At 42.8% G+C, this 24635-nt stretch overlaps 1 protein-coding gene across 4 annotated transcripts in view; it reads left to right on the forward strand.

The window, feature by feature from the left end:
• The window catches only part of TMCC3 (transmembrane and coiled-coil domain family 3), a 141405-nt gene extending 121453 nt beyond the window's left edge, over nt 1–19952 (forward strand). For all 4 annotated transcript variants that reach the window (XM_083820827.1, XM_083820829.1, XM_083820828.1 and 1 more), the window contains exons 2-4: nt 9106–10004; nt 11494–11629; nt 13875–19952. In XM_083820827.1, the coding sequence (XP_083676953.1) occupies nt 9106–10004; nt 11494–11629; nt 13875–14177 (1338 nt within the window). In that variant the 3' untranslated portion in view covers nt 14178–19952. The remainder of the gene's footprint in view (nt 1–9105; nt 10005–11493; nt 11630–13874) is intronic.
• Nucleotides 19953–24635: the final 4683 nt, after the last annotated feature.

A 24635-nucleotide genomic window follows, 5' to 3' on the forward strand; every position in this document is an offset into this window, starting at 1 on the left:
GCTGTGGGGCTTGATGGGCAAGCGCTGCTTAGAGCCCCTAATGTCTGAAAGTCAGAGGAATATCTGATGTGTGTGAATTCTTCTTAAAGCGGGGATTAAAGCCCCATCTGTAAGCTTTCCAGGAGCTCCCATAATACTGAAAACTGACATCGGAGCTTTTCAGGCAGCTGTCAGTCACTCAGTGCAGTGACGCAGACCGAATCTTGTGATTACACCTTCACGTGGAAAATGAACTGAAAGCCCTCTGTATAGGCAGAACGGCACACGTAACTAACGTTTTCCTGAGGTTTTTACTTCATCAGCCCAGCGTGCTGAGACAGAAAGGAGGGGAAAAAACGGAAGAAAAAGCAGGCTCCTTTAATTAAGTGGCTCGGTTCACGTACAGGACAAGATGTGATTGTTTATATGCTCAGGATGTGCTGCTGCAACATTAACGCAAATGAAGAGATCTCATGCGTGCTGGAGCCATTGTTCTATTGTTTGTAACTGGAAGGTTTGCGGTGGTTACAACAAACAAAATACCCACGTCTTGGGTCTTTTGCACACCATGCTCGTTCTGTCTGGGTTTGAAGTGTTTTGTCTCTGAATGGTGGTACTGCCAAATTCCCTGCTACTGCTCAGTCTTGATGTTCCTGTGACAAAATAGGTTTTATGTTTTATGTTGCCAACTGAGAGCAATAAAAAATCATGAATTAGACTTCCTAAAATGAGTGTTGGATTGAGCTTTAGATTTTTGTGCATTTGTAAATCACTTTTTTTTTAAATTTCCATAACATTGTCTGTGTTTTGGGGGATGAAGGACTTTGTTGGTCATTGACTATTAAGTTAGATGTGGAAGTTAGTTTCTTGTCAGTTAGAGAGAAATTTCAGTGATATTCCCTGAGAGTATCTCATACGACTGAACACTTCCAGGAGCCGGGATTTCAGGAAATGCTGAGGCAGTGTGACTAGCAGGTAAATCAAAAGAATTGATTGTCAGCAGAAAGACCCGGGTAGGGGGAGCAGGTGACCTGCTGTCGCCTCCTCCACACAGAACAGATGAGCTGTGATGTGAGGGAAGACGCACTCTAAATCCCCAGAGGTGGGAAATCAGAAGGACGTGCTGAGCTCTGAGAAGTGGGTAGTCATACAGGGATGCGCCTGCCTTTTTAGCAAATTCTCCTTCATAGCGAAGGATTTAATAATTGGACATGTATAGGGGCTGGCTCTTCACTGAGTATTTCACAATATTCAGGGAAAATCTAATTCTTGCCACCTGTTTGAACGCTGTTAGAAAAGGGAGGTAATTATTAAATGGGAGGGGAAGAAAATCTACAAGAGCTAGTGGTGTGTGTGTGTGGGGGGAGAGGAAGCGCTTGTTAGAAACACTGAAACTGAGTTGAATAATCAGCTCAAAAGAAGAGATGCAGACTCTATCTCATGCATCATTCTTCAGGAGCCTGCCACCCCCTGTGGTTTGTGCTGGCTGTAACATGAGGGACGTGTGTGGGGTGCAAGGCACCTCCTCCAGCGGGAGCAGGACTGTGGGGTGGGACCCCCAGGCGTTTCCTTACATTGCTACAGAAACCTGAGAGGAAAGGAACACGCGCACAAGTGTCGCTTATCGTAATTTAAGAAGTTAGGAGAGAGCATTTTAATGACTATTTCTTTATTAATGGTGCTTAGCTAAAGAGTTGGAATGACCTGAAGCAAAGTTGGTAATTATGGGGTGTGGAGCCTACCTCTTGCCCTCGTAGGAAACTTTATGAGCGTAGTAAATGTGAGTGGTTGTTCATCACTGTGTTCTTTTCCCTAGGCAGGACACTGACTTCTGAGACAGCTGCTGGGCAGTCAGTGGAGAGTGGCTTCCTTTGCTTTTATTAAAAAAAAAAAAAAAGCCCCTTGAACTCGCAGTGTCTGGGCATGGAAGTTGTTTGCGTTGGCGCTGCTTTGCTCGTGGCAGTTTTATGCTGCGGAACAGCCTGGAACAGGACTCATCGTGGGTCACGAAACAGGAGACTTTTCAATGGATGTTGCTGTGTTTTGAAGGATTTGGTGTTAGTAATTAAGCAGAAAGCTGCCTCTTCCCTCCCTTGTTCCCTTCTCGCATTGTTGGTTTAATCTGAAGTAGTGCTGTATTTAGAGACTTAGCTACAGCCAGCAGTGACCTAGCTAATTTGGCTTTAGTTCATTCCTTTAATTATGAATTAGAAGAATGGATATTTTGTGCTGAGCAAAACTTCTGAAATTACCAAAGTTGCTGGCTGGTTTCCCTCTGTGTGGTGCTTTGCTCATGAAATGGCCTCGGAGCTCCCCAGCCTCTGAATGTTGAAGCACAGGTAGCTGCCAAAGGGTAGCTGGGACTACCTTGAAAATTTCTCTGCTGAACCTAGGGATTGGAGAGGGGACACAGCAAACAAATAGAAAAACCTGATGTTTGCATTAGTGCCAGTGGTGAGTCTGTTATTGCCTCAGCATCTCTCCAGGTCCGTTTAATTCTTTAAGGAGACAAGTTGCATACAGCCTGGGCAGAGCGGCGCTTCGGGTTGCGGTGTTGATGGGACCCGGGCTGTGGAGAAGGACCCACTCTTTGAAAACCACCTGGAGTAAACCCCGTGTGCTTTGGTGAGAGATCTTTACAGCTTTCATGTTCTTGATAGGCAGCAGAGGAACTGCTGGTGGTAAAGGAACCGTCTTCATTGCTATTTGACATGCTGAGCGTAGGTACTTTGCAATATTACTATTAAGTATGTCTTTTAAAAACAAACAAACAAAAACATTAACAAACATGTTAGCGAAAGGGGTTTTGCAGTGACCTAGTGTGCAACAATAATTTTGTGGGCTGGTTTTATATGACTTAAAACCTTTTATGATCACTAACCCTGTTTTGAGCCTTCTGTGAAGGACTCATCTGTGGATTTTAAAAGAAGCAGTGAATTTGTAAGCAGTGGTGAAACTCCCTTCCCAAACACAGTTCTGCTTTGATAATACACTGCAAAAGTCAGAAACTCCAGTGTGTGCCGTTTTACCCATTGGGACCCCTGTACCCTGTACATTGGGACCCCTGAAAGTGTATGTACACTTTCTGACAGGAAAAACAAGAATTAGCCCTGATTATTGTTGCTGTTTTTGCTAAACCCTGAAAAGCTTTAGAGCTGCTTTTATCCTATTTTATGTTTCTTATGGGCTTTTTTCCTAAGCACTGACCAGATACCCCTGTAAAGGTCGTAATAGATGTACATTGTCATCATAAACTTTTGTTTAGCTCGCATGGCTATGACTGGTGATGAGGCTGCTTGGCGAAAGGCAAACAAACAAAACCAAGGCTGTAAACCGAGCCTATTTGAATGAGTAGATCACTTGTGGTCTCATGGTTTGCTTTCTGCAGCCTGGGGTGTGTGTGCCATCAGTGACAGTCTTGCAAGTGCTTTTTCTGTCCCAATCTTCATGCCCCTTCTAAAAAGAATATAAAAGGCACGCATGAAATAAACAGCAGGGTTCAGTTTGACACCCAGCCATGGGTGCTGAGCTCTCGCTTCTCAGTGGGAAGCTGGTGGCACAGTCGGTGGGGCAGAGGAGGCGACTGAGCTGGGCGGCCAGCAGCTGGGTGCTGGGGGGTGGGCTGCTCCGGGGGGGCCGCATGCTCTCCGTGCTCTCTTCACTACAGGTTTCTTTCTCCCAAGTGGATCCCACCTGGAGCTTGGTGGAAGAAGTAACCTTCTAGTCCTCTTTGCATGTTGCAACCAGAGGTTATAACAGCCGATCTGCGCAGGCTTGAGGCACGGTGTTCTCACCCATTCTGCAGCTCCTGTCCGTTTGGTACCCTCCTCACGGATACCTGCAGGTTCAGTCTGACCTGGGACATTTGGCAGGTTCCCTTCCACCCAACCCTCCACGTGGTATTTAAGACAAAATGTTCCCGGCAGTGCGTGCCCAGCAAAGGGCTCCTAGCAGTGCACCTGTGTTCACCACACCAAGCCATTCCTGCGCTATCCCTCTGGAAGCACTGTGCTCTGGCTTGGCGCGTGCTGCGTGCGCAGCCCAGCAGTACTGTCTGTGGGATTTGCCCGGCCCTCAGAGGAGAGACTGGGGCAGGAAGAAGTTGGTTTACCCCCAAGAGGTGCTCCAGTGTCCTCTGTCGTGCCTGGCTCTGATGCAGGCAGGGAGCCTGCATTGCTCTGCTCCTCAGTCACTGGTTTTTAAGGAGCATAAGCTTTACAAAGAGCTCTCTGCTGGGCTGAGAGCTACTAACATTCGTGACCTGCTCCACAAAATCCAGCGGTCTCTAAGCCCCAGGCTTCCTTCAAGCTAGTATTAGCTATGGCAGTCCCAGTAACCACGGTCAAATTGTTTTTTCCTGCTTTTCCTAGAAGCTAGGCTCTGGACACGTCTCTTGTATTTCCTTGGAAATTTCTGGGCTTTTCTCTTGTTACCACTTGTCTCAGGACTGCTTGCTCTCCTCTGCTGCCAATCCCCAGCTCCTGGTTAATTGTTATTGTGATAGGGGAGATGAATGGTGATTGCATTCTCTTTTCCTTTGTGCTTCTCACTAACACGGGGTAATTCTTCTCAACTCAAAACAAGGATGCTGCAGCAAGTAGGATTTAGGATAGAATTTGCAATTGGACCCGTGGCGTCTTGGGGTAACGTAGAAGTTGAGCTACAGAACAATCACAAAAGGATCTTTGCCAAGCTGGTCAACCTCATCACTGGAACAGAAGGTGGCAGGGCACTTGTCCAGAGCTACCTGGGTCCTCCCTCCAGTGTCTGCTTGCTTCAGATTTAAAGGGGTGGGGAACGTTTTACATCAACAGAATATTTCGAGAGCTTTTGTTGCTACAATAACCTGGCAAAATGATGGCAAGAGCAATCCTGCTGCTTTGGCCAAACACACTCGGGTAGGTCTTGGTTATATTTCTTCTGTACCCTTCCTTGCAGAGCTCTCAATCCAATACGATAAAAAAGCGGTTCTAGCAGTGTTTTTGGAAATCCAGACAATTATTTTTCTAAACTTCACTGAAATTAAACTGAACCTACAATTGATGAACCTACAACTGGTTTTACTCATTTCAGAAGTAGACTTACCACGTGTTAATTGATTTTCTCAGCTCTACTTATCCCTGCCTGCAAAAGCAATGAAACTTTCAGCTGATGTAATCCTTTGACAGCATTGTTCTTCTTTCCCCTATTGCTGTTATGACCTTGATGTTCCAGGAAGGCACAGGGTGCACGAAGGTGACAGACCTTGCCAACCGCCGGAGACTCCAGAGAACATAAGGGACTTAAGGACTCCAGAGGACATAAGGGAGAAGGGATCTGGTTTGGGCTTGTATCCAACTATTACAATATATTTTTAGAGTATTTTGTACTAAGGAAGTAAACACTTAATGCTGTGCAAAGGTTAGAGATGGACCCACCCATTCCTGGAAGTATGTACAGCTTGTCCTGAGTAACACCAGCAGTGGAGCTGTCTCGTGTGTATATGTGATTCAGTGATTTATTATAGTACGCTTCGGGGCCAAAAAGCTTATTCAAAAATGTCTTCAGTTGTTTCAGGAAACTATTGTTTTATACTCAGCTTTTTCTCTTTACTGAATTTGTCCAGGCCTAGTAGATATATTTAAAGAAATGTCTGCAATAGGAGTACAGATCTAGCGTCTAAGCTCTTCAGCTGACTGCCTTGATTGCTTTTCTTACCTGTGTGAGTCTACAGAAAGGTCCAAGTATCCCATATGAAGCTATTTTTGCATATTTTAGCTGTCCTAGCAGAATTATGATTGTTGTCACTTTAAAAAATGATCTGCAAAAGCTATTTTTTTGCCATGAGTTACATATTTAAGACTTGTTCTAAATAAGTATATAATTTTGAGCCACCTGTGATTTTTGTCACTCTTCATATTAGATCTAGTAAATATAGAATGCCATCCGTGTCATATCTGTGCTATGTACAAAAATGAGATCCCAATAATGAGGTGTCTTTCATATGAAATGCATATGATCTATGATATTAAATCATATAAATCTCATATATGTGTATATATATATATGATTTGTATCCCTTTTCAATAAGCCTGCGGCTTAATATTAATCCTTTTAATCAAACTGGTGAAGTGCAGAGCTAAGGCTACAGCACTGGTTTAATCCTTGGAATAGACGCCTAGTCTTAAATGTCACCGTTAAAACAATATTCTCTAGAAGAAATTGTCAAATCTAGAGCTGTTCAGTTTGCATTTTTCAAGTGTCCATTTATCTCAGAGGTTGGTGAATGTGAACTTTTACGTTACCTGCTTTTTGTCACTGCCAGAATCCTGGCTCTGCCAAGGGTCCTTTCCCAGCGGCGATGCCGCGGTTGGGAAGGAAGAGGCAGACTGTTCCGCCTTCGTAGATTTACACAGAAAAGGGTTAGCCAGGAAGGTTTTTGGTGTTAGACCTTGAATAATTTACTGTGATACCACAATAAATTAGTATTGTGGTTTTGTTGTCTTGTGTTTTTTACTAGCTACTTGTGCAAGGTTTGGTGAAATGCCTTTATTTCTGAAGCAGATATTGCTGGCTGGGGCCAGTTTGGTATCCTGCATTCTTTCCTTACAGATAAATTTGTGAAAAAAAGGCACAGAAGAAAAAGGAGACTTACAGACTTTCAGGCAGTTGTAGGCTGTTGCTTTAATGAGTGCAGTAGCAAAAAAAACAACCAACCCAAAACCAAAAAACCTAAACAAACAAGAAAGAACCCCTGTAATCCTCTATAATCCTCAGTAATATAAGGATAAGAATTTAAAGTAGGAACAGAGATGATCTTGCCTCTGAAATGTTCAGGCAGAGATCCAATTTGTGGCTGTGTTTGTGACCCACCTCAATGGTTCTCGTGATCAGTCTGTGCATGGTGCATGCCACTAACAGTAGGATGCCGCGTGTGGACCCTGAGGCTGTATTTTAAGAGGAGTGGAAGAATGCTGGCAAGAATTCCCAGGAGGACCACCAAAACTGTGTAAGATTGGGAAAAGAAGTCTTACAGCAATGTTTAATGATATCTTTATGTTCTTAATCAAGGAAAAAAAATTGAATGGTGATGACTGGACAGGTATGTGTGTGCAGGTCTTGCTGCAAGGAGGTCTACAGTACTACAGAGAGTAGCAAACGCCATGGTTGGAAGTCGACCTTTGAATGTTCTATGTCAGGCCTTCTGGAGCAATGAGTAGCTAAACATTTGAACAGCATTTCACAAATGCATCTTTAAAAGATATGCTTTAATAAAGCTTCTGTCCTGTTTCTGCTTCGTGTCTCGCTCAAGCAACTGTATTCGATCCCCCTGGTGTTAAAACTCTGAAAACCCATCATAGCCAGAAGTGTGTTAAACACTCTCTGTAGGTGTGATGTTGCAGCAGCTTTAATGAAGTGTACCTTCTTTGTCAAGGAGGCTGGCATGAGGTGGTAGAGATGAAACCATTCTGGTTAGGTCAGTCTTGTCTCATGGATCCTCTGTGGCTCTGGCTTTATAGGAGGAAATACTCTGTATGTTTTGTATCAGACCATCTTGTCTGTCTTCTGAGAAAGGTGAATAATCTGTTGTGCTGATGATGTGTCCAGGTTGCCTAATTGTTTTTGCTAGCTCTCTTTTGCTAAGAGCATTATTAAGGTGTATGGATCCTACACTTAAGTGAATACATTTTTTCCCCCGAGTTCCTTTCAGCAAAACCCACTCAGTTAATTTGGTATTAAAACAGACTTGGTCACAGCAGATCGAGTTGTTAGGCACCTTCATCAAGTGTGGAAAGTCAAATATGGGCCAGTTCTTTCTCTGTGCTCTCTGCACTAAAAACTAGCAGCTGCTTCCTACTGAAGTATATAGTAATCTTCCAGGATCATTCAGCTAGGTATGTGAAATGTGATGAATTTGGATCATAGATGGCTTGGGTTGGAAGGGACCTTAAACACCACCCAGTTCCAACCCCCTGCCATGGGCAGGGACACCTCCCACCACACCGGGTTTCCCCAAAGCCCCATCCAGCCTGGCCTTGAACGCCTCCAGGGATGGGGCATCCACAGCTTCTCTGGGCAGCCTGTGCCAGGGCCTCACCACCCTCTGAGTGAAGAATTTCCTCCTAACATCCAATCTAAATCTCCCTTCTTTTAGTTTAAAATTATTCCCCCTTGTATGCTGTCATTATTTGACTGAGCAAAAAGTCTTTTTTCTTCTCCAGGCTGAACAGCCCCAGCTCTCTCAGCCGTTCTTTGTAGGAGAGGTGCTCCAGCCCTCTGATCTTCGTGGCCCTCCTCTGGACCCGCTCTAACAGCTCCACATCCTTCTTGTGCTGGGGGCCCCAGCCCTGGATGCAGCACTCCAGGTGGGGCCTCACAAGGGCAGAGCAGAGGGGGACAATCACCTCCCTCCCCTGCTGGCCACCCCTCTGTTGATGCAGCCCAGGATGCAGTTGGCCTCCTGGGCTGCAAGCACACACCGCTGGCTCATGTCAAAACCTTTCATCCACCAGAACCCCCAAGTCTCTCTTCTGCAGGGCTGCTCTCAAGGAGTTCTCCTCCCAGTCTGTGCTCACCTCCGGGGTTGCCCCGGCCCAGGTGCAGCACCTTGCACTTGGCCTTGTTGAACATCATTAGATTCACATGGGCCTACATCTCAAGCTAGGAGCATGTATCAGAAACAGATTTGAACCTGGTAAAATATACTGTTCCATACGTTACTGCCATATAATGAAAAGTCTGTTTGCAACTTTATCAGTATTTGACCATTTCTAAGAGAACAATGGTGATTATCAGCTGTGAACTCTTTGAAACTCTTCATAGTAATGAAAAAATATGTAGGAACACTTTCTAACTAGGCATTGTTCTGATTTTGTAACTGTAAGTGACTATGATTACCTGCATAATTTTCACTATTATTAGTCTTGCTGCTTTTTTTTTTTTTGAGACAGGTAGTTCCCTCATCTGTTTATCAGCCCGGGGAAGTTGAGAAAAATGCTCCTTAATTTCAAAGAAAGGCTCATTCTATTTTACTGCAATAACCTACCTTATATTCTGTATTTGTTATAATTATGTGCGGTAATGGAAGTTGAAAGCTGGATTTCAAAAATAAAACTCAATTTCTGTTTCTCTTTTCTGTCTCCTTAGGTGGAAAGACATGACATGAATACTCTCAGTTTGCCGCTTAACATTCGCCGCGGAGGCTCTGACACCAATCTCAACTTTGATGTACCAGATGGGGTCCTAGAGTTTCACAAAGTCAAACTCAGTGCAGATAGCTTGAAACAGAAAATCCTCAAGGTTACAGAACAAATCAAAGTTGAACAAACAGCTCGAGATGGAAATGTGGCTGAATATTTGAAACTGGTAAACAGTGCAGACAAGCAACAGGCGGGGCGCATCAAACAAGTCTTTGAGAAAAAGAACCAGAAATCCGCCCACTCCATTGCTCAGCTGCAGAAGAAATTAGAACAGTATCACAAAAAATTGAAGGATATTGAACAAAATGGATCTTCCAAAAGCACTAAGGATACTTCCAAAGATAGCTTGAAGGATATTCAGCATGGAAAGCCTCGTACCTCCGGGCATGGACCAGAGAGCAGCAAGTCGGGTGTGCCGGGTGTATCCTTGACACCACCGGTCTTTGTTTTCAGCAAGTCAAGAGAGTTTGCAAATCTGATCCGAAACAAATTTGGTAGTGCAGACAACATTGCTCATCTCAAAAACACCCTGGATGAATTTCGGCCAGAATCGAGTTCTAGAACCTATGGGGGCAGTGCCACCATTGTTGCCAAACCCAAATACGTTAGTGATGATGAATGCTCAAGTGGGACCTCTGGCTCAGCAGACAGTAATGGGAACGCTTCATTTGGTCCTGCTGTGGCAGGCTCCCTGGACAGCCAAGGAAAGCTCTCCATGATTTTGGAGGAACTAAGGGAAATCAAGGAAACGCAGTCCCAATTAGCTGATGATATCGAGAATTTAAAAACACAATTTAAAAGAGACTATGGCTTTATTTCTCAAATGTTGCAGGAGGAAAGATATAGGTATTTTCTTTTAACTGTTCTCTTGAAATGACTTGTATGGGCATATGAGCGTTTGGAAAATGTAAATGTGTGTGTGTGAGAGAGAGAGAGAGAGATACTTTAGAAACAAAAGGAAAAAATAATTCCAACCGGTATCTGGTACCAAAACATTACTGCTTCCAATAACTGAACATCTATGCATAACATTGCCACATCATTCGATAAGAAACATTAGCTCTTTGCCTTCAGACTAAGGCCTGTCAGAACACTCCGTCATCTGATACCGTAGTGGCATACTGTGAATACTGCATATAGGAGGTGCCAGTTGTTTTGTAGGTGGTGGAAGGAGTCTGATCTGTAACGACTTGAAAATGGCAATCGGTCTGCGGTGTAACAGCTGCCTTACAGCTGCTAAGTACATCCCTAGTCCTGGGTACCTTGTGCAAATGCTTCTTGGACACGTTACTATCTAGTGGATGCAATGTCACAGCGTACCCTGGTGTAGTGTAATTTTCAGTTGCTGTAGCACAACTTTCTCTTGCATTTCTTACTTGTAATTAATTCCTTTATCATCCACTGTGGAAAGTGAGACATTATGCAGGGGGTTTGCACCTGCTGTACCTACATGCCATTTGTCCTATCACTTGTTAAAGTAAGCATTGATTCCTGAAGTCTCTACTACACTAATGGGCAAAACCTCAGTATGAAACAATATTTAGTGTTTTCCTTGTTTACAGATGTTGAAATACAGGAAAGGCTGGATGTCAGATGGTAACATGAGAGAGGAAAGAACAGAGTAAATGTCCTATTGCTCTGAAGACTTGGTTCCATGACAAGGCAGTGGCCTTTTCTGACAGCTCACTTCCTGAGCTGTCAGGCCTTCTGCTGCCATTTCCACAGCTAGACAATCTTGCCTCCATCATTTTTGTGCCAACTGCAGCATTTCCCTATTTGCCTGCTAAACCAAATTACAAACTGACCCCAAAAAAAGGGGGAAAAAAAATAGTTTTCTGGTGGTTTAGTTGAACTGGTTGACCATGTAGAGATGTGCCAGAATGGGCTGTCTGATTGGCAGGACCTTGCAGTTGTGTGTGAGAGGGGATCCAGGGAAATGTTCATTTCCTTTCACTACTGGTGAGTTGTTAACTGGATCAAGTTTGCCCATGAAACCGTATTTTCTTGACTGAGTGAAGAGTGAGAAATGGAAAAATGTGAATTGGAGACCTTTAACCATTGGTTTATAGTTCATATAATTCACCAATGATATACAAATATTTGCTCTTTAATACCCACTGTCAGGAAGGAACATTCAGAAAAGGATTTGAGTTTATTGAATAAATGCTTATGGAATGTTTCCAGTATTTCTAATGATTTCTCTACTGCTTGGTAATGCCAGTCAGATGAATCCATAGTACACTGAGAAGTTGCCTTTTTAAAGTGTGTAATTGTTTTCATGACCTAGCATCGCTGAAATAGAAAGCACTAAATTTAGACCTTTTTTCCTGAAAAGATATGAAAGATTGGAAGACCAGTTAAATGACCTCACTGATCTTCATCAACATGAGACAGCAAACTTGAAACAAGAGCTAGCCAGCATAGAGGAAAAAGTGGCGTATCAGGCATATGAGCGATCACGAGATGTTCAGGTACTTTTTTATGCTTATCAAACTTGTAACACTTGCTATAAATCGTGTACTGTAAAAATATTGTACTGTAAAACACTTGCAGCTTCCCACATCTTTGTATATAAAAACATGGGGAGACACTTAAGCCCATGTTTTCTGTTTTTTACGGTGAAACTCGAGCACCTTTAAGTCAGTGACAGTCTCCATTTGTTTCAATAGACCCAGAATTTTATCTGCTGCAATTGATGATAAAATCTAGGCAGATTTGTGGGTGAAGAATGGACTGTTATAATCTCTTGCACGAGAGGAAGAAGGATTTGAATCTATTAAGTGTCCTAACGGAATCCTCTTGCCCGGACTTTCCCCAGTATGTAGTTGTATCACATGACACGGTTTACTCTAAATTGTGTTTAAGGTAAAAAGTGTGAGAGAGACTTGAAACAGATGGTTTATAGTCATGTCTGTCTTCAGGCAAAAGCCAGTAATGTCTACAAGTTTGTCCTGAACAGCAGGTAGTTATGTACTTCAATATTTACGTACAATATAAGCATCAGTATAACGCATAATGTTTCTACCCAAAATCTGAGGAAGTGGTGAAAATATTGTTTTGCCGTACCTTTGGGTTTGCATTCACTAATGACTGAGGAATGCTCAATGACTCTCATCTTATTGGCTCAGATGGTAAATAAAAACTTTCCATCCAGTACATCCCTGTGCTCAGATTTCTAACCGTAGAGAGCAGAGGCAGCAGGCCAGCAGCAGGAAGATCAAACCCTTTCCTGGCTGGTATGAGGGTTAGGAAACCCCTGGGAATAGTGAGAAATGGATGATATTGAATCTAAGCATATCAGAGCTTCCTTTGTAGGTTTAAAGAGATCTGAAGTAAGTAAAGGACTCCTTTCTGTGTAGGCATCTTGAGGACGTAAATAAAGAATGAGACCTGAGCTTTCCAGTAGATGGGCTGTGAAATGTTTGTTAACTCATTAGCTAAACCCTGAGGGGACAGTCAGCACTTCGGTTTGTTTTAAAAGTCTCTCAGTTGATACAGGCTTGCTTCTTTTATCTCTCTACAGTTGGGCCTGTTTAATCTTATCTAATTTGGGGTTTGGCAAATAAGCTAAGATAGAGAAAAAGCATTCAAGTTGTGGATATTTCATGTAACAGCCGAACTTTGGAGCGCTCTGACCTTAAGGGTTGGGCAGATGAGTTTTAAAACACTGGCTGGTCATGTGGTAAACCAAAAACCATGGAGAATTGGCCCAGCCGAAGAAAGCTAATAACTCCTTGTGCAGTGTCTTTGTTTGTTTTTACATAAATACTGTATTGAAGCAGTTTACTGTGTGATCAGGAGAGAATACCTGCCAACCCAATGAAAATGGTTGGAGGTGATCCATCTCCTGAAACTAGCCTTACGTGGTCTCACCCAATGGTGCCCAAGTCACAACTCGAGCACAAAGTGGCATTTTGGCAAGTTAGTGAATTCAGCAGCTGGAAATTTTTCCACGTTTCATTTTGTGAAGGTTCGAGTGTGGGGTTAGTGATTCAGCTGCCATTTTACAAAGGCCACTTTGAGCTCACCCTCGAGCAGAAGAGGAAGGCCTGCTTTCTTTGAACAAATGGTGAAGTGGAACGTATCCTGAGAGAGAGAGAATACCATACAGGCATCTCTGCAAGGTGCCCGCTTGGGGTGCAGGTGAATGAGCCTGCACGCTGACAGAGCAAGGCATCAGCAGGACACTGAGAGCTCTGGCCCCGCGCTGTGGCTTTCAGAACAAAAGTATTGTAGACCAGAGAGGTGGTGCAAACCAAATGGTACATGTTGCACGGTAGATTTAATTAGTATCACAGCGAGTCATTACTACTGTAACGATTTCTGTAGTGTATACAAAGAAACCAACTTCGGTGCTGTTTTAATGCAAGGGAAGTTGCCAAGGCAACAGCTTTCCCAGTATTTTATCTCATCAGTATGTGCAGGAAACACTATCTATCGTGAGCATTACAGCTATGATACTTTTTTTGAAGCATGGAAAATGGAAATACCACATTTTGGACAGTGTTGTAAGACTTAATTATGCCTGGGCAGGCAGTGATACATACAAGTAGATAAATATGTGCATTTATTTTTAAAAGAGTTGGTGGCTCATTGAAGTTTGAGGAGTCTAAAATAAATTACACTTTCTAATGTTAATGATGGATGGTCCTGCTGCTAAAACAGGAAGTGTTGTGTGGAAATACATCTGCCCTGATTCTTGTTTTCCATCTCCAGGAAGCCTTGGAATCGTGCCAGACCCGTGTTTCGAAGCTGGAGCTCCATCAGCAAGAACAGCAGGCACAGCAATCCGAAACAGTTAATGCCAAAGTGCTCCTGGGGAAATGTATAAATGTTATCTTGGCCTTCATGACTGTCATCTTAGTGTGTGTTTCTACTATTGCAAAGTTCATTGCTCCTATGATGAAGAGCCGTTTTCATATCATCTGCACTTTTTTCGCAGTGACACTGCTGGCAATATTTTGTAAAAACTGGGATCATATCATTTGCGCCATAGAAAGGATGATTATACCAAGATGAAGCTGCTGGTCTGGCTGTTCTGTTTTTGTTTTCTTTTCCTCCCTATTTTCAAGTGCTGTGTATATACAAGTTTTTTGTCAGTTTAAATGTGCAGACTGAATGAAGAAGGCTACAAAGACTCTTGGACTTTAAGGGGGTGTAAATACATAAATGCGTAGTAGTTGGCAGTCAGACTGTTCAGTCAGATTGTGTCTAATTGGGTATGTCTGTGATGAACTGCTTGCTTATGTCAGTTTTCTGCCTTAATCCCACGGTTTTTCCACTTTACAAACCTACACCCACAAAAGATGGTAGGATGCTTTGGGAGGGATCCAAGAAACTGTAAGTGTAAGGTGTGCTTTTTACTGGACTGGAGTGCAAAGAGTGTGATGAGGAGGGAGTACATCATGACGTGTATCACCTATATTAGGCAAATTATCTCTTTGAATCCAGCTAGGATGGTAACTAGAATTATACAGTCAGATGTATTAATAGTTTCAGACTCTAAATCAATGGGTAACTGTATAGGGGGTTTTCAGGACCAGCAAAACTGGATGCTTCTGATAGTAACCCTTTGCAAGAAGAGTTTATTGTTCAAAAGTTAAACCACTGATGACTAGTGACCACAGTTAGCAGTTGTTCTATCCTGGCGCTGTTCCTTATCACACTCAAGAAAAACATAAGTGCGGCATAAAGCTTCCAGAGATGAAAACTGAATTGAATGACAAGATCTCCAGGCCACTTCAAAAGGGAGCAAAGGAGCAAGTAACTGGTGGGTGTGTTGTCACGCAGACCAGAGTGCTCGCTTGCTTCAAGCATTGCAACCTGCAAGGAGGAGGAGGTAAACAGAAAGGCAACACTTAAGTAAACCTTTGTTAGCACTGAATTGTTGGGATTCTCTAACTGAATGGAAAGCAGATAGGTGGTGGGACTCTGGGTACGGTGGAATTTTTTCTTATGTCAGATTAAAGCATGCAGAAGAAGTATGAGGGAACACATCCTTAGGGGGGAGCAGGGAGTTAAACTTCTGTAAATATACAAACACTGTGCAGACTCTCTAGACAAACATTCCTGAAATACTGTATTAGCATACACTACCACTACTAGGAGACAGGTGGTCTTGTTTTCCTACTAGAACTTATTTTAAGAAGTGCAGAAAAAAATCCCTGAAGTCCTCTGCTTGGCTCTCAGTCATGATGTGAAACAATCTTTAATAAAAAGGAAATAAATGAGAATTCTCCACCACTCTGTATTAAATGGAAAAAAAAGGTCTCTCTCGTTCTTTGGGGTTCAGTGTTACTTTTAAATTAACTGTCATGATGGATTATTTTTTTTTTATTTATAGTATTTGTTATGCTGGTTTTACAGGTGGGGGGAAGGGGATTATTTGATGTGGGGGGGTTGCTTTTTTTTTAAATTGCAATAGCTGGTGTAGGGATTCAGAAATCCTTATACTGAGGAAGGGGGGGAATAGGGAGGGGAGGCAAGGGAAGAACTTTTGACCTTTTCCCACTATTGGATTAACAGTGACTACAGTTACCTTTTGTAGCTTCAGGGACTGAAGAAAGGACAGAATTAACTGCGTAAATAATTATATGACTCAGCATTTAGAAAATTAAATTAAAACACTGTAAAGGTCATTAAAGAATTATTTGTGTGCGCTGCAGCTTTGAACACAGATCAGGAAGGATTGTGCCTGGCCTGCAGGCGCCGGAAGGGGATCAGCTCAGGCGCACCCCTGTTATCCTGACCCAGCACTGCCCCATCTTTGGAGGAAGGTGGAGGGGAAGGCAAAAGTCCTGCTGCAAGTGGTATCATGGGATAAAGCCCAAACTCACCAGTAGCCTTTTCCGTGGCTGTGCCAGGAAGAATTATTGTATAGATACGTTCTTTTCCTTGATTTTTTTTTCTCTCTGTCTTTACCCCCTGTATTCCTAGTATCCTTTGAAGATGGCAATAGCTATTGTAGTTTGTCTTAACTCTTGCATGTGCTGCTGCTGCTTGGTTCAGGAAGACCTTTCTTCCCGTGTGCTTAGCCCGTTTTGGCACTGTGTGCATGCCTAGCACCAGGCCTGCACCCCCACCTTCCCAGTATCTGCCCTTGGCCTTCTTTTCCAGCCAGCTGGTAAACTAAGATTGCTTCCCTGATACAACTCACAAACTTATCCTCCCAGGAAAGTCTGTTCCATAACACTGAAGAGATTGAAAGGAAAAAAGTACACATTTTTTTCTGTCTTTCACATCACAAGGAAGGATTTCCCTTGGTTTCTTTATATGCCCTTTAAGTAACCTGAGGTCCTCTTGGTCTTTTCTACTGTTTTAATATAATTTGTTCCTATTTTCATTTTTGAAGAGGCATATAATCTTTTTTTAGTTTGTACTTTCCATTTCTTTAGCTAATGAATGCACTTCTATTCAAATTCAGAGTCCATTGTTTCTAAAGTCTTCTTGCTAAATTCCACCAGCTACTTCACTAATAATGCCTAAGACTGATTTTTTTCATTTCCTGAAGCCACAAGATTTTTTTTTTTTATTTAAAAAAAACACATAAACAGTTGTGGGAGTGATCCTCAGAAATCCGTGACTCTGTAGTGCTCTCTTGCCATCTTTATTATACTCTCCATTCTTCTACTTTGTTTGCACAGCCCCCTTCTGGTTTGGCCACTCAAGAACGCGCAGTTCGTCTAGCATTTTGTTACATGGGTTCAGAAGGGTACGCGGGCAAGAAAGGTATGTTAATTTTACTTGAGAAATTCCTTTGCCTGTTGCATGATCAAATGTTTAAAGAGAGAATCCTCACAGTGCTGGTGTACGTAGTTAAAAAAGTAATGTCAGGTAGTCGTCAATTCTCTTATGCCACAGGAAGTTGGTGTGGTACAGCCTGGGAATGTGAAGGCTTCTGCTCCAAGGTTATCCTGTTACAATGCTGAAAGATGTCCTCAGTGCAAAATGAAGGTAGAACATAAAATCAATGGGCCTCTGAAAGATTGCTCTCTGCCCTGATAAAATCTGACTGGGTCCAAATTGGAAACAGAAAGGCCTTGCATTTCTGTATTGGCTTTTATCTGGCAGAGGACACAGAGAAAGCTGTAAACTCTGAGTAATGTTACTTATGCAAATTAAACCTTAACTGGTAAATGGGCACAGCACTTTGCTAGGTTATTTTCCATGCTGTATTTAAATCACTGGTTGATATGACATGCATCAAGAAATTAAGATGTGAAGGGCAAAAGCCTGCCTTTGGGTGAAACTGCTGTAGGTGTGCACGCAGAAGGGCTGCAGGGCCAGGACCTCTGCCAAGCTCGTTCCCACCTGAAGGGGAGGGAGATCTCCCCTCCTGGCTTCACCCATTTCTTACCTTGTGCTGACACGGGTGTGTGTTGCAGCCTTCCGTCTGTTGCGTTGGCTCACTGGGCTGGCAGAAAACTGAACCAGCAGAAGAGGAGGTAGTTCTCCACCATACCACAGACTTGAAGGGGCTGAAGGAAAGGTCTCAGATGTGCCAGCGCTGGCAGAGGAAGCGGGGACAAAGAAGATGTGCTGTTTTCCTTTTTTGATTCAATGAATCATTAGCTGCCCCTGAAACTATGCTCTAGGCAGCTTCCCTAGCAGAGTGATGGCACAGCTTCAGCACCGAAGGCTCTTCCTACCTTTTGCCTACGTGGAACAGACACAAACAGCAACAGGACTGGGTAGCGCAGGCTCACTGGCTGTCTCGGTACCCAGCATCAAAAGCAGGCTGATGGCCAGGCCGCTGACTTCAGTATCAGCATCACTTCCACTGCTTGGGCTGCGATTTCACGAGCGTGCCTACCTGGACTGCGGTCAGAACTCTGCTGGCTGTGAACGTATGCTCAGGCCATTCTGAACAGTTGCAAGATCTCTATTAATGAGAACTTTAACTTCTCCATCAATTAACCACGTCTGGTTGGGATAGTGTTTGCTTTTGTGGTCTCCTACAACACCTCAGGTGTCGTTCTTAGTATGCTTGTTGCACTTAACTCATCGTGAGCCTCTAAAACACTCCCACTCAACCAAAAAATTACCAGTGTCTTCTCTGTGTGATACTGCCTGGTAATGAATTATTTCTCTTCTCTTTGTTCTCTAACTAAAAAGTTCCTTCAGTTAATATTAATACCTGACCTATTGGCATTTGGCAGCTTTTTGCTTAGAAGCTTCTGGAGACTTAGTTTCTCGTGAAGCTTGGCACAATTTTCCTGATCTCTCCTATCTAGGCATAAAGGTCTAAAGCAGGGGTTCCTCTGAAACCTGTGTAATGGCTCCCTCCACTAGCTTTAACTCTAACTCCCTTACTGTTGTACATTGAATTAGTCACTGTCAACACTGAAGTTGTCAACACTGAGACCCAGTTTAAATTCCTTCTCATTTCTAGTTTACGCATTTCTAGTTTATGCATTGGTACAACTTCCCATTTTGCTACAGTCCTAGGATGTCTCCTTGTTCTGAATTTTTAAAAGAGCCCTGTCAAATATGACTATTTTCTGCTTTAACATCAAAATGCCTGTGTTACGCAGTGCCTCTGCACAGGAACATCACATGTAGACCTGATATCTGTGCTGTATGAAGGATATTTAAAAGCCAATGTTTTTCTTTGAACAAAATCGTGAATGCTTATCTGGGGACTAGAAAATAATAGATGAACACAACTTGCTGTAGCAAAGATACAAGATCCAGTGACTAGTCTAGTGTCTAGTTGAAGCTAGACAAATCCAATGCAAGTACAAGCTTAGTTTAGTAATCATAAGGGTTGTGAGCGTATTATTAGCTACAGAATAAACAAGGACTTGAAAATTTTAGGCTAAAGTTGAACGATGTTGTTCAAAGAGGAATCAGTCCAGGCTTATGCTTGATCCAAAGTCAATTGTATAATCACAGGCAGTGCTTTCTGGAGTTGCATTCTATGAACAAGAAACTTTTTGGGGGGTGGAGGTGTTGTAAGATTGTGGTTCATTTAGTTGGCATGGAATTTTGAAAGCCAAACCCATTTCTATCGTGATATAGACATTTTATTTCTGGATTCAGTGGTACAGCAGAAGGTAAACACAGATTAATGTAATTAAACACTTTAATTTGGATAACAGAATTTAATCTCTTCAGAAAGTCCATCTAGGACTAGCAATCAGACAAGTTTGCTCTCCTCTTTATTAATCAAGCAAATATCTATCAATTGTCTTGTTTGTTTCCATTTACCATCATGCCAGAACGTGTCCTTTAATTAATTATATTGCTCCCTTTAAAAAAAACAATAGATTATAAGATTTGTTTTCAAACAAAGTTTGAACGATCTCTTTGATGCTGAGTAGAATGCAGGAAAAAGAATCAGACAGTTTCACATTACAGCAATGAAAGACTAGGCAAAAATTAATTTGAGTTAATGGACTTGTATATTATCCCGGAAAAAGCAAACTGAGTTGATGCTGTATATAAAGACTGCATGAGGACTAGTCAAACTACCTTGTATGACTGATTTGCTGTATGTTTATGAAGTTACACTGTTGTTGGAAAGTTTTGCACAAAGTCATCTTTCCTTTTTTTTTTTCTCCTAGGGAATTTGGGCCTGGTGTAGTATTAAACTGTACCCCAAATTGTCTGTTTTAATTGACGAAAGTTAATTGTCTCAGTGTGTAATCTACAGTGTTTCTCATAGCTTACTCATTTTGTGCATTTTGTGGAAAGATGCAAATACAAATATGTAATTTTTGTATATTTTGTTCTGTAGTCATGACTGCCTTTAAGGTGTCATTAACATTTTTAAAATAAAAATACTTACATTTATTTGATGATGTAAGTTGTTTCTTAAACTTTGTCTTATCACTCTGACCCATACCAGTTTCTCTTTGTCAGTAACAGAGTTATTCAACTGAGAGAAAACCCCAGCTTTAAAATACTGGTAAAACAGGATTCTGCTCTGTTGCAGTTTTGACCAAAATCAGTCATGTGAATTTTATTTACAGCTATGACATAGCGGAACTGCAAACATTAAACGAAGTATCATCACTGCTCTTCTCCAGAGCTTGTGTGAACATGCTATGCAAACATTATGTTAGTGTGCCAAGCAGTTGGACTCGCTTTGGATTACTTTTTTTTTGGAAAACTGAATTAGAAACCAAAGCTGATTTTTTTACATGATTGTCAGAAATCTTGGTCATGTGCCAAAAAATTGAATATAGGCATGCATAACAGCTAACATAGCTGACATAAAGCAAAACATTTGCATTTATTTTTCACAAAACAGAGCTCTTGTCAGCTGGCACCGGCAGCCATTAGAAATGATTTTATTTTTATACCAAGAACAGAGTAGACAGTGCAGTAACAGCATTTTGCTTTGCACTCATGCTGCCTTTCTTACTTCCTCCTATGGAAGCAAATGGCACACAGCAGCTCCCGTGTCACCTGCAGACAGGTCGTCACGCTGAGTTTCTCGCAGATGCCTGGAACTCAACTTCTATATTAAGGTCAACTCAATTCGACAAACAGCAGGCTCCCCCTAGCTGCTAATAACATTTGCCCACTTCTGACATGGGCTGCATAACCCCTGCTAACACACTGACAAACCTGACGTTAAAAAGGCATCTGACTCATCATCGGTTCTGAGTTGCTTGTAACTGGTTTTGAAGAGTTCATAATGCACCCTGACAAGTGTTTTCATAGCACTGTCAGATATCCCCAGTTGGAAGGGGCCCACAAGGACCATCGAGTCCAACTTCTGGCTCCACACAGGGCCACCCAAGAATCAGACCAGATGTCTGAGAGCGTTGTCCAAACTCTTTTGAACTCCCGCAGGCTCCATGCCATGACCACTGCCCTGGCAGTTCCAGTGCCCGACCACCCTCTGGGTGCAGAACCTTTCCCTAACCCCCAGCCTGACCCTCCCCTGTCCCAGCCCCATGACGTTCCCTCGGGTCCTGTCGCTGTCCCCAGAGAGCAGAGCTCAGCGCCTGCCCCTCCGCTCCCCTCGTGAGGGAGCTGCAGGCCGCCATGAGGCCTCCCCTCAGCCTGCTCTGCTCTGGGCTGAACAAACCAAGGGCCCTCAGCCACTCCTTATACATCTTGTCCTCCAGACCCTTTACCATCTTCATAGCCCTCCTTTAGACACTCTCTAATAGTTTTATGTCCTTTTTATACTGTGGCACCCCAAACTGCACACAGTGCTTGAGGTAAGGCCGCACAGCGCAGAGCAGAGCAGGACAATCCCTTCCCTCGATCGCCTGGCGGTTCTGGGCCAGATGCACCCCAGGGTACGGGGCACTTTTGGTTGCCAGGGCCGAGTGTTTTAGCACCCAGAAAATAGAAAGGCAGAGAGGAAAATACAATGGTAATGCCATAATTTAGCATAGGAAGAGAAGTGTCATGCATAGCCAAGCAGTGGTTTCCATACAGCGTTGACAATCACTGGATGAGACATTTGACAAATGACCCTTACCATCACTGTACACCAAAAACACTTCATGGTGGTGCCCCTAATAAATCCGAGAAGCAAAATTTTACAAACGAACCAGAAACCAGCTGAAGGCACCCAAGACTCCATCTGCTGTTACACTAATCAGTAACTGCAGCTCATTTAGACACATCAAAAATGCCCTGAACTAGCCAGGTAGCTGCTGCTATCAGTGCAGCTTAAACTTAGAGATAAATGTTTCCTGAATGCATGTGTGCCATCACTGTACTTGTGCTACTGTGTATTGTGTACAGCAATCAAAAAGTGGGTTTTGCCTGCCATGACAACTAGCATAGAGTTGTTATCATTGAAAAGAGGAATATTCACATTGTGCCCTCCTGAATTTATATCTGGACTGTTGATGTAGGTGAAAACTACTTAGTTTTACAAAGTTACCTAGTGGAGCAATGTTGTGTTACTTTTCATGTGCAGCCTACAAGGCAGAGGATCCACCCTCCCCTGCCTTAGAAGAAGCTTGAAGCAGGCCAGTGCTGAGTTGCTGAAAGAAGCATCGATACTCTTTGGACAAGAACTCTGGGAGCTGAGCTTGCATTGATGCAGTCCTGATGGCTTCAGTTAGCGAGTGACAGGTTCTACTCACCCACGATGTATGTGTAAAATTTGGAAAAACTCTTTAGTTGTGGCTAGAATGGAGCCAATCTAATGGAAATAAAAGCGTAGTCAGAACTGAAGCCCATAATATGAGTACAATGTACTTAAATGTGATATCTCTTAGCAGACCAATAAATTCCATCTGCATTTTTTTATTTTTATTTTTTTTTAGAATACCATTTTAATAACTTGGTACTCATCTGGGAAATATCTTTTTTTACCATAGCTATAGACACGTGGTTAGAGGGGAAGGAGGCAGATGATCAGTATTGTATAAGCAAGAGTCTATGTACATGCTGAACAGAAAACTAGAGAACACCTCTGTGCAATCACTACTGCATTTAAAAGCAATTTCATCTTCTGATTTTGCAATGCCAAAGTATTGTTTTTGTCAGGCAATTTCCACACAACTACGTATGGTTTTAGCTCTGCAATACAAACAGCATGCTACTTGGATACAAACGTCTCTGCCACAATTGTAAGAGATGATGATACCATTTGCATGCTTTCAGACTCTGCTGACTCAGAGGCTGATGGTGCTTGCACTCCTAGCACTAATCCCCCCTTTGGCCTCTGTCCTGATAGGTTGAATTCAGGTCAAGGTGACAGAAACTAAGCATGGATTAAACTACAGGTATGAACAGCAGCATATGTGCATAACAGCAATATCCTTCTCTAAAGATATGCCACTGGGTGACAGAAGACGAGGATTTATCTAATCTAGCAATTATTTTCAGCTTCCTCAAGTAAGCCAGAAAGGAAGTCTAAACAAGCCTACAAACTCAACAAGACACTTTCTGACCATACTTAAGTATTATCTATCTTTCTCCAAAGAGTATATCTGCAAACCACTTCTAAATATTTTCCTGGGGTTCCCCACTGATTTAACAGCTCTTTGTATGTTGTTTTCTTTGTGTGAGGATGAAACTTGCTGCTGTGTGAAATGCTGATCTACCCAGAACTAATTTGAGGTGACATGTAAAGAAACACAAATAACCTCTAACAGTATCAACCAAACACCTTGACGGTCTCTAAATGAAATCTGTACTTTTACTTGAGCCTCACAGTGCATTTGAATGGTGTATGATAGAGAATTTACTTTTTTGGAAAATAAGCTATTGACATCTGTAGCTGCATACATTTCTATTCCTATGAAAAACCTGGGTGTTGGGTGATGTTGCCAAGAGGTGAACTTGCTACTGCCTGAATCCAATATGTTATAAGGGTGTTTATTATTCCTGCTTCCTTTAGGCACTGACTTCATTAGCAGAGTCAGACTGACACAAAGAGAAAACAAACACACACCGATATGTGTTTCCCTCTTTCCCCAACAGTTAGTTTTCCTTTCATATTTACTTATTGATCTTTATGTTTCTCATTTGCCTTGCAATATATAATTTTCATTTTCTAGTTGTTTCTCCCTCTCGTTCTCTAGGCTCATCTCTTGTCTGACCCTCTTGCCTCTCTGCTGTGTTCCTGAGTCCCATGCTTGCTAGTTCTTCTTCCCTCAACCATCTCCTCTTTGTGCCCTTGGTCTCTTGCTTTCACTCTCTCTTCCCCTGCACTCTGCAAGATTCCCAGGCCAGGCCCATCTGAGTCACTACAGCAGCATTATAGTAAAAGCAATCAGAGGTAGGAGCAGGTTTTCAGTATTGCTTCTTGCACAGCTGTGAGACGGGGAGAGAGATGGTCACTGTAATGTTATTCAACAGCTTTGCTGGTAACAGACACCCAACCCTGCCTGCTGATTTTAGTTACCTAGATAATTTTGTATTTTAAAAGTTTTTTTCCTATGTGTCCTCCTCTGAAATTCCTGAGCTCATACTGATTCCTGACTACATTTCTCATGAAAATTGTTTGCTATCGATGACTGCTGTGTAATCCCGATGTGCAATCCTCGTCACCCGCCGACCTCGCCCTGCAGTTTACAGGCGCTGTGACGGCAGCTAACCAGGGCTCCAGATCCATGCACAATGCTGCCTGCTTTAACGCACGGCTTTTTTTATTTTATTTTTCTCCTCTCTCTTTTTCCTGCCGGGGTCATCGGTAACACCCACGCTCCAAAATACCAAGGAAGCCATTTCTAATCCTTATCAAAGGACTGCTAATCTCCTTAGAAGAGTGCCCACGCTGGTCTGGATGCCCACGTCCCCTTTTAGCCACAGGGATTTCACAGGGGAACGGGTGACGTTTCCCAGAGGATCACGGTTATGATATTTCCACTCTTGCTGCCTGGTTTCAGTCAGAAAATAGCGATCACCACTGGAAAGAGGTGAAGGCGATGTAATGCATTTAACTCCATGTCCACGCAAAGCGCAGTGCCCGTCCTGTCAGCAGCACCGGGCTGCTGCTGCTCAGCTCCGCTGAGCGCACACACGAGGGAATGGCCTGAAGTTGTGCCAGGGGAG

The sequence above is a fragment of the Anser anser genome (assembly GCF_964211835.1).
Source record: "Anser anser genome assembly, chromosome: 1".
Classification (NCBI taxonomy): Eukaryota; Metazoa; Chordata; class Aves; order Anseriformes; family Anatidae; genus Anser; species Anser anser.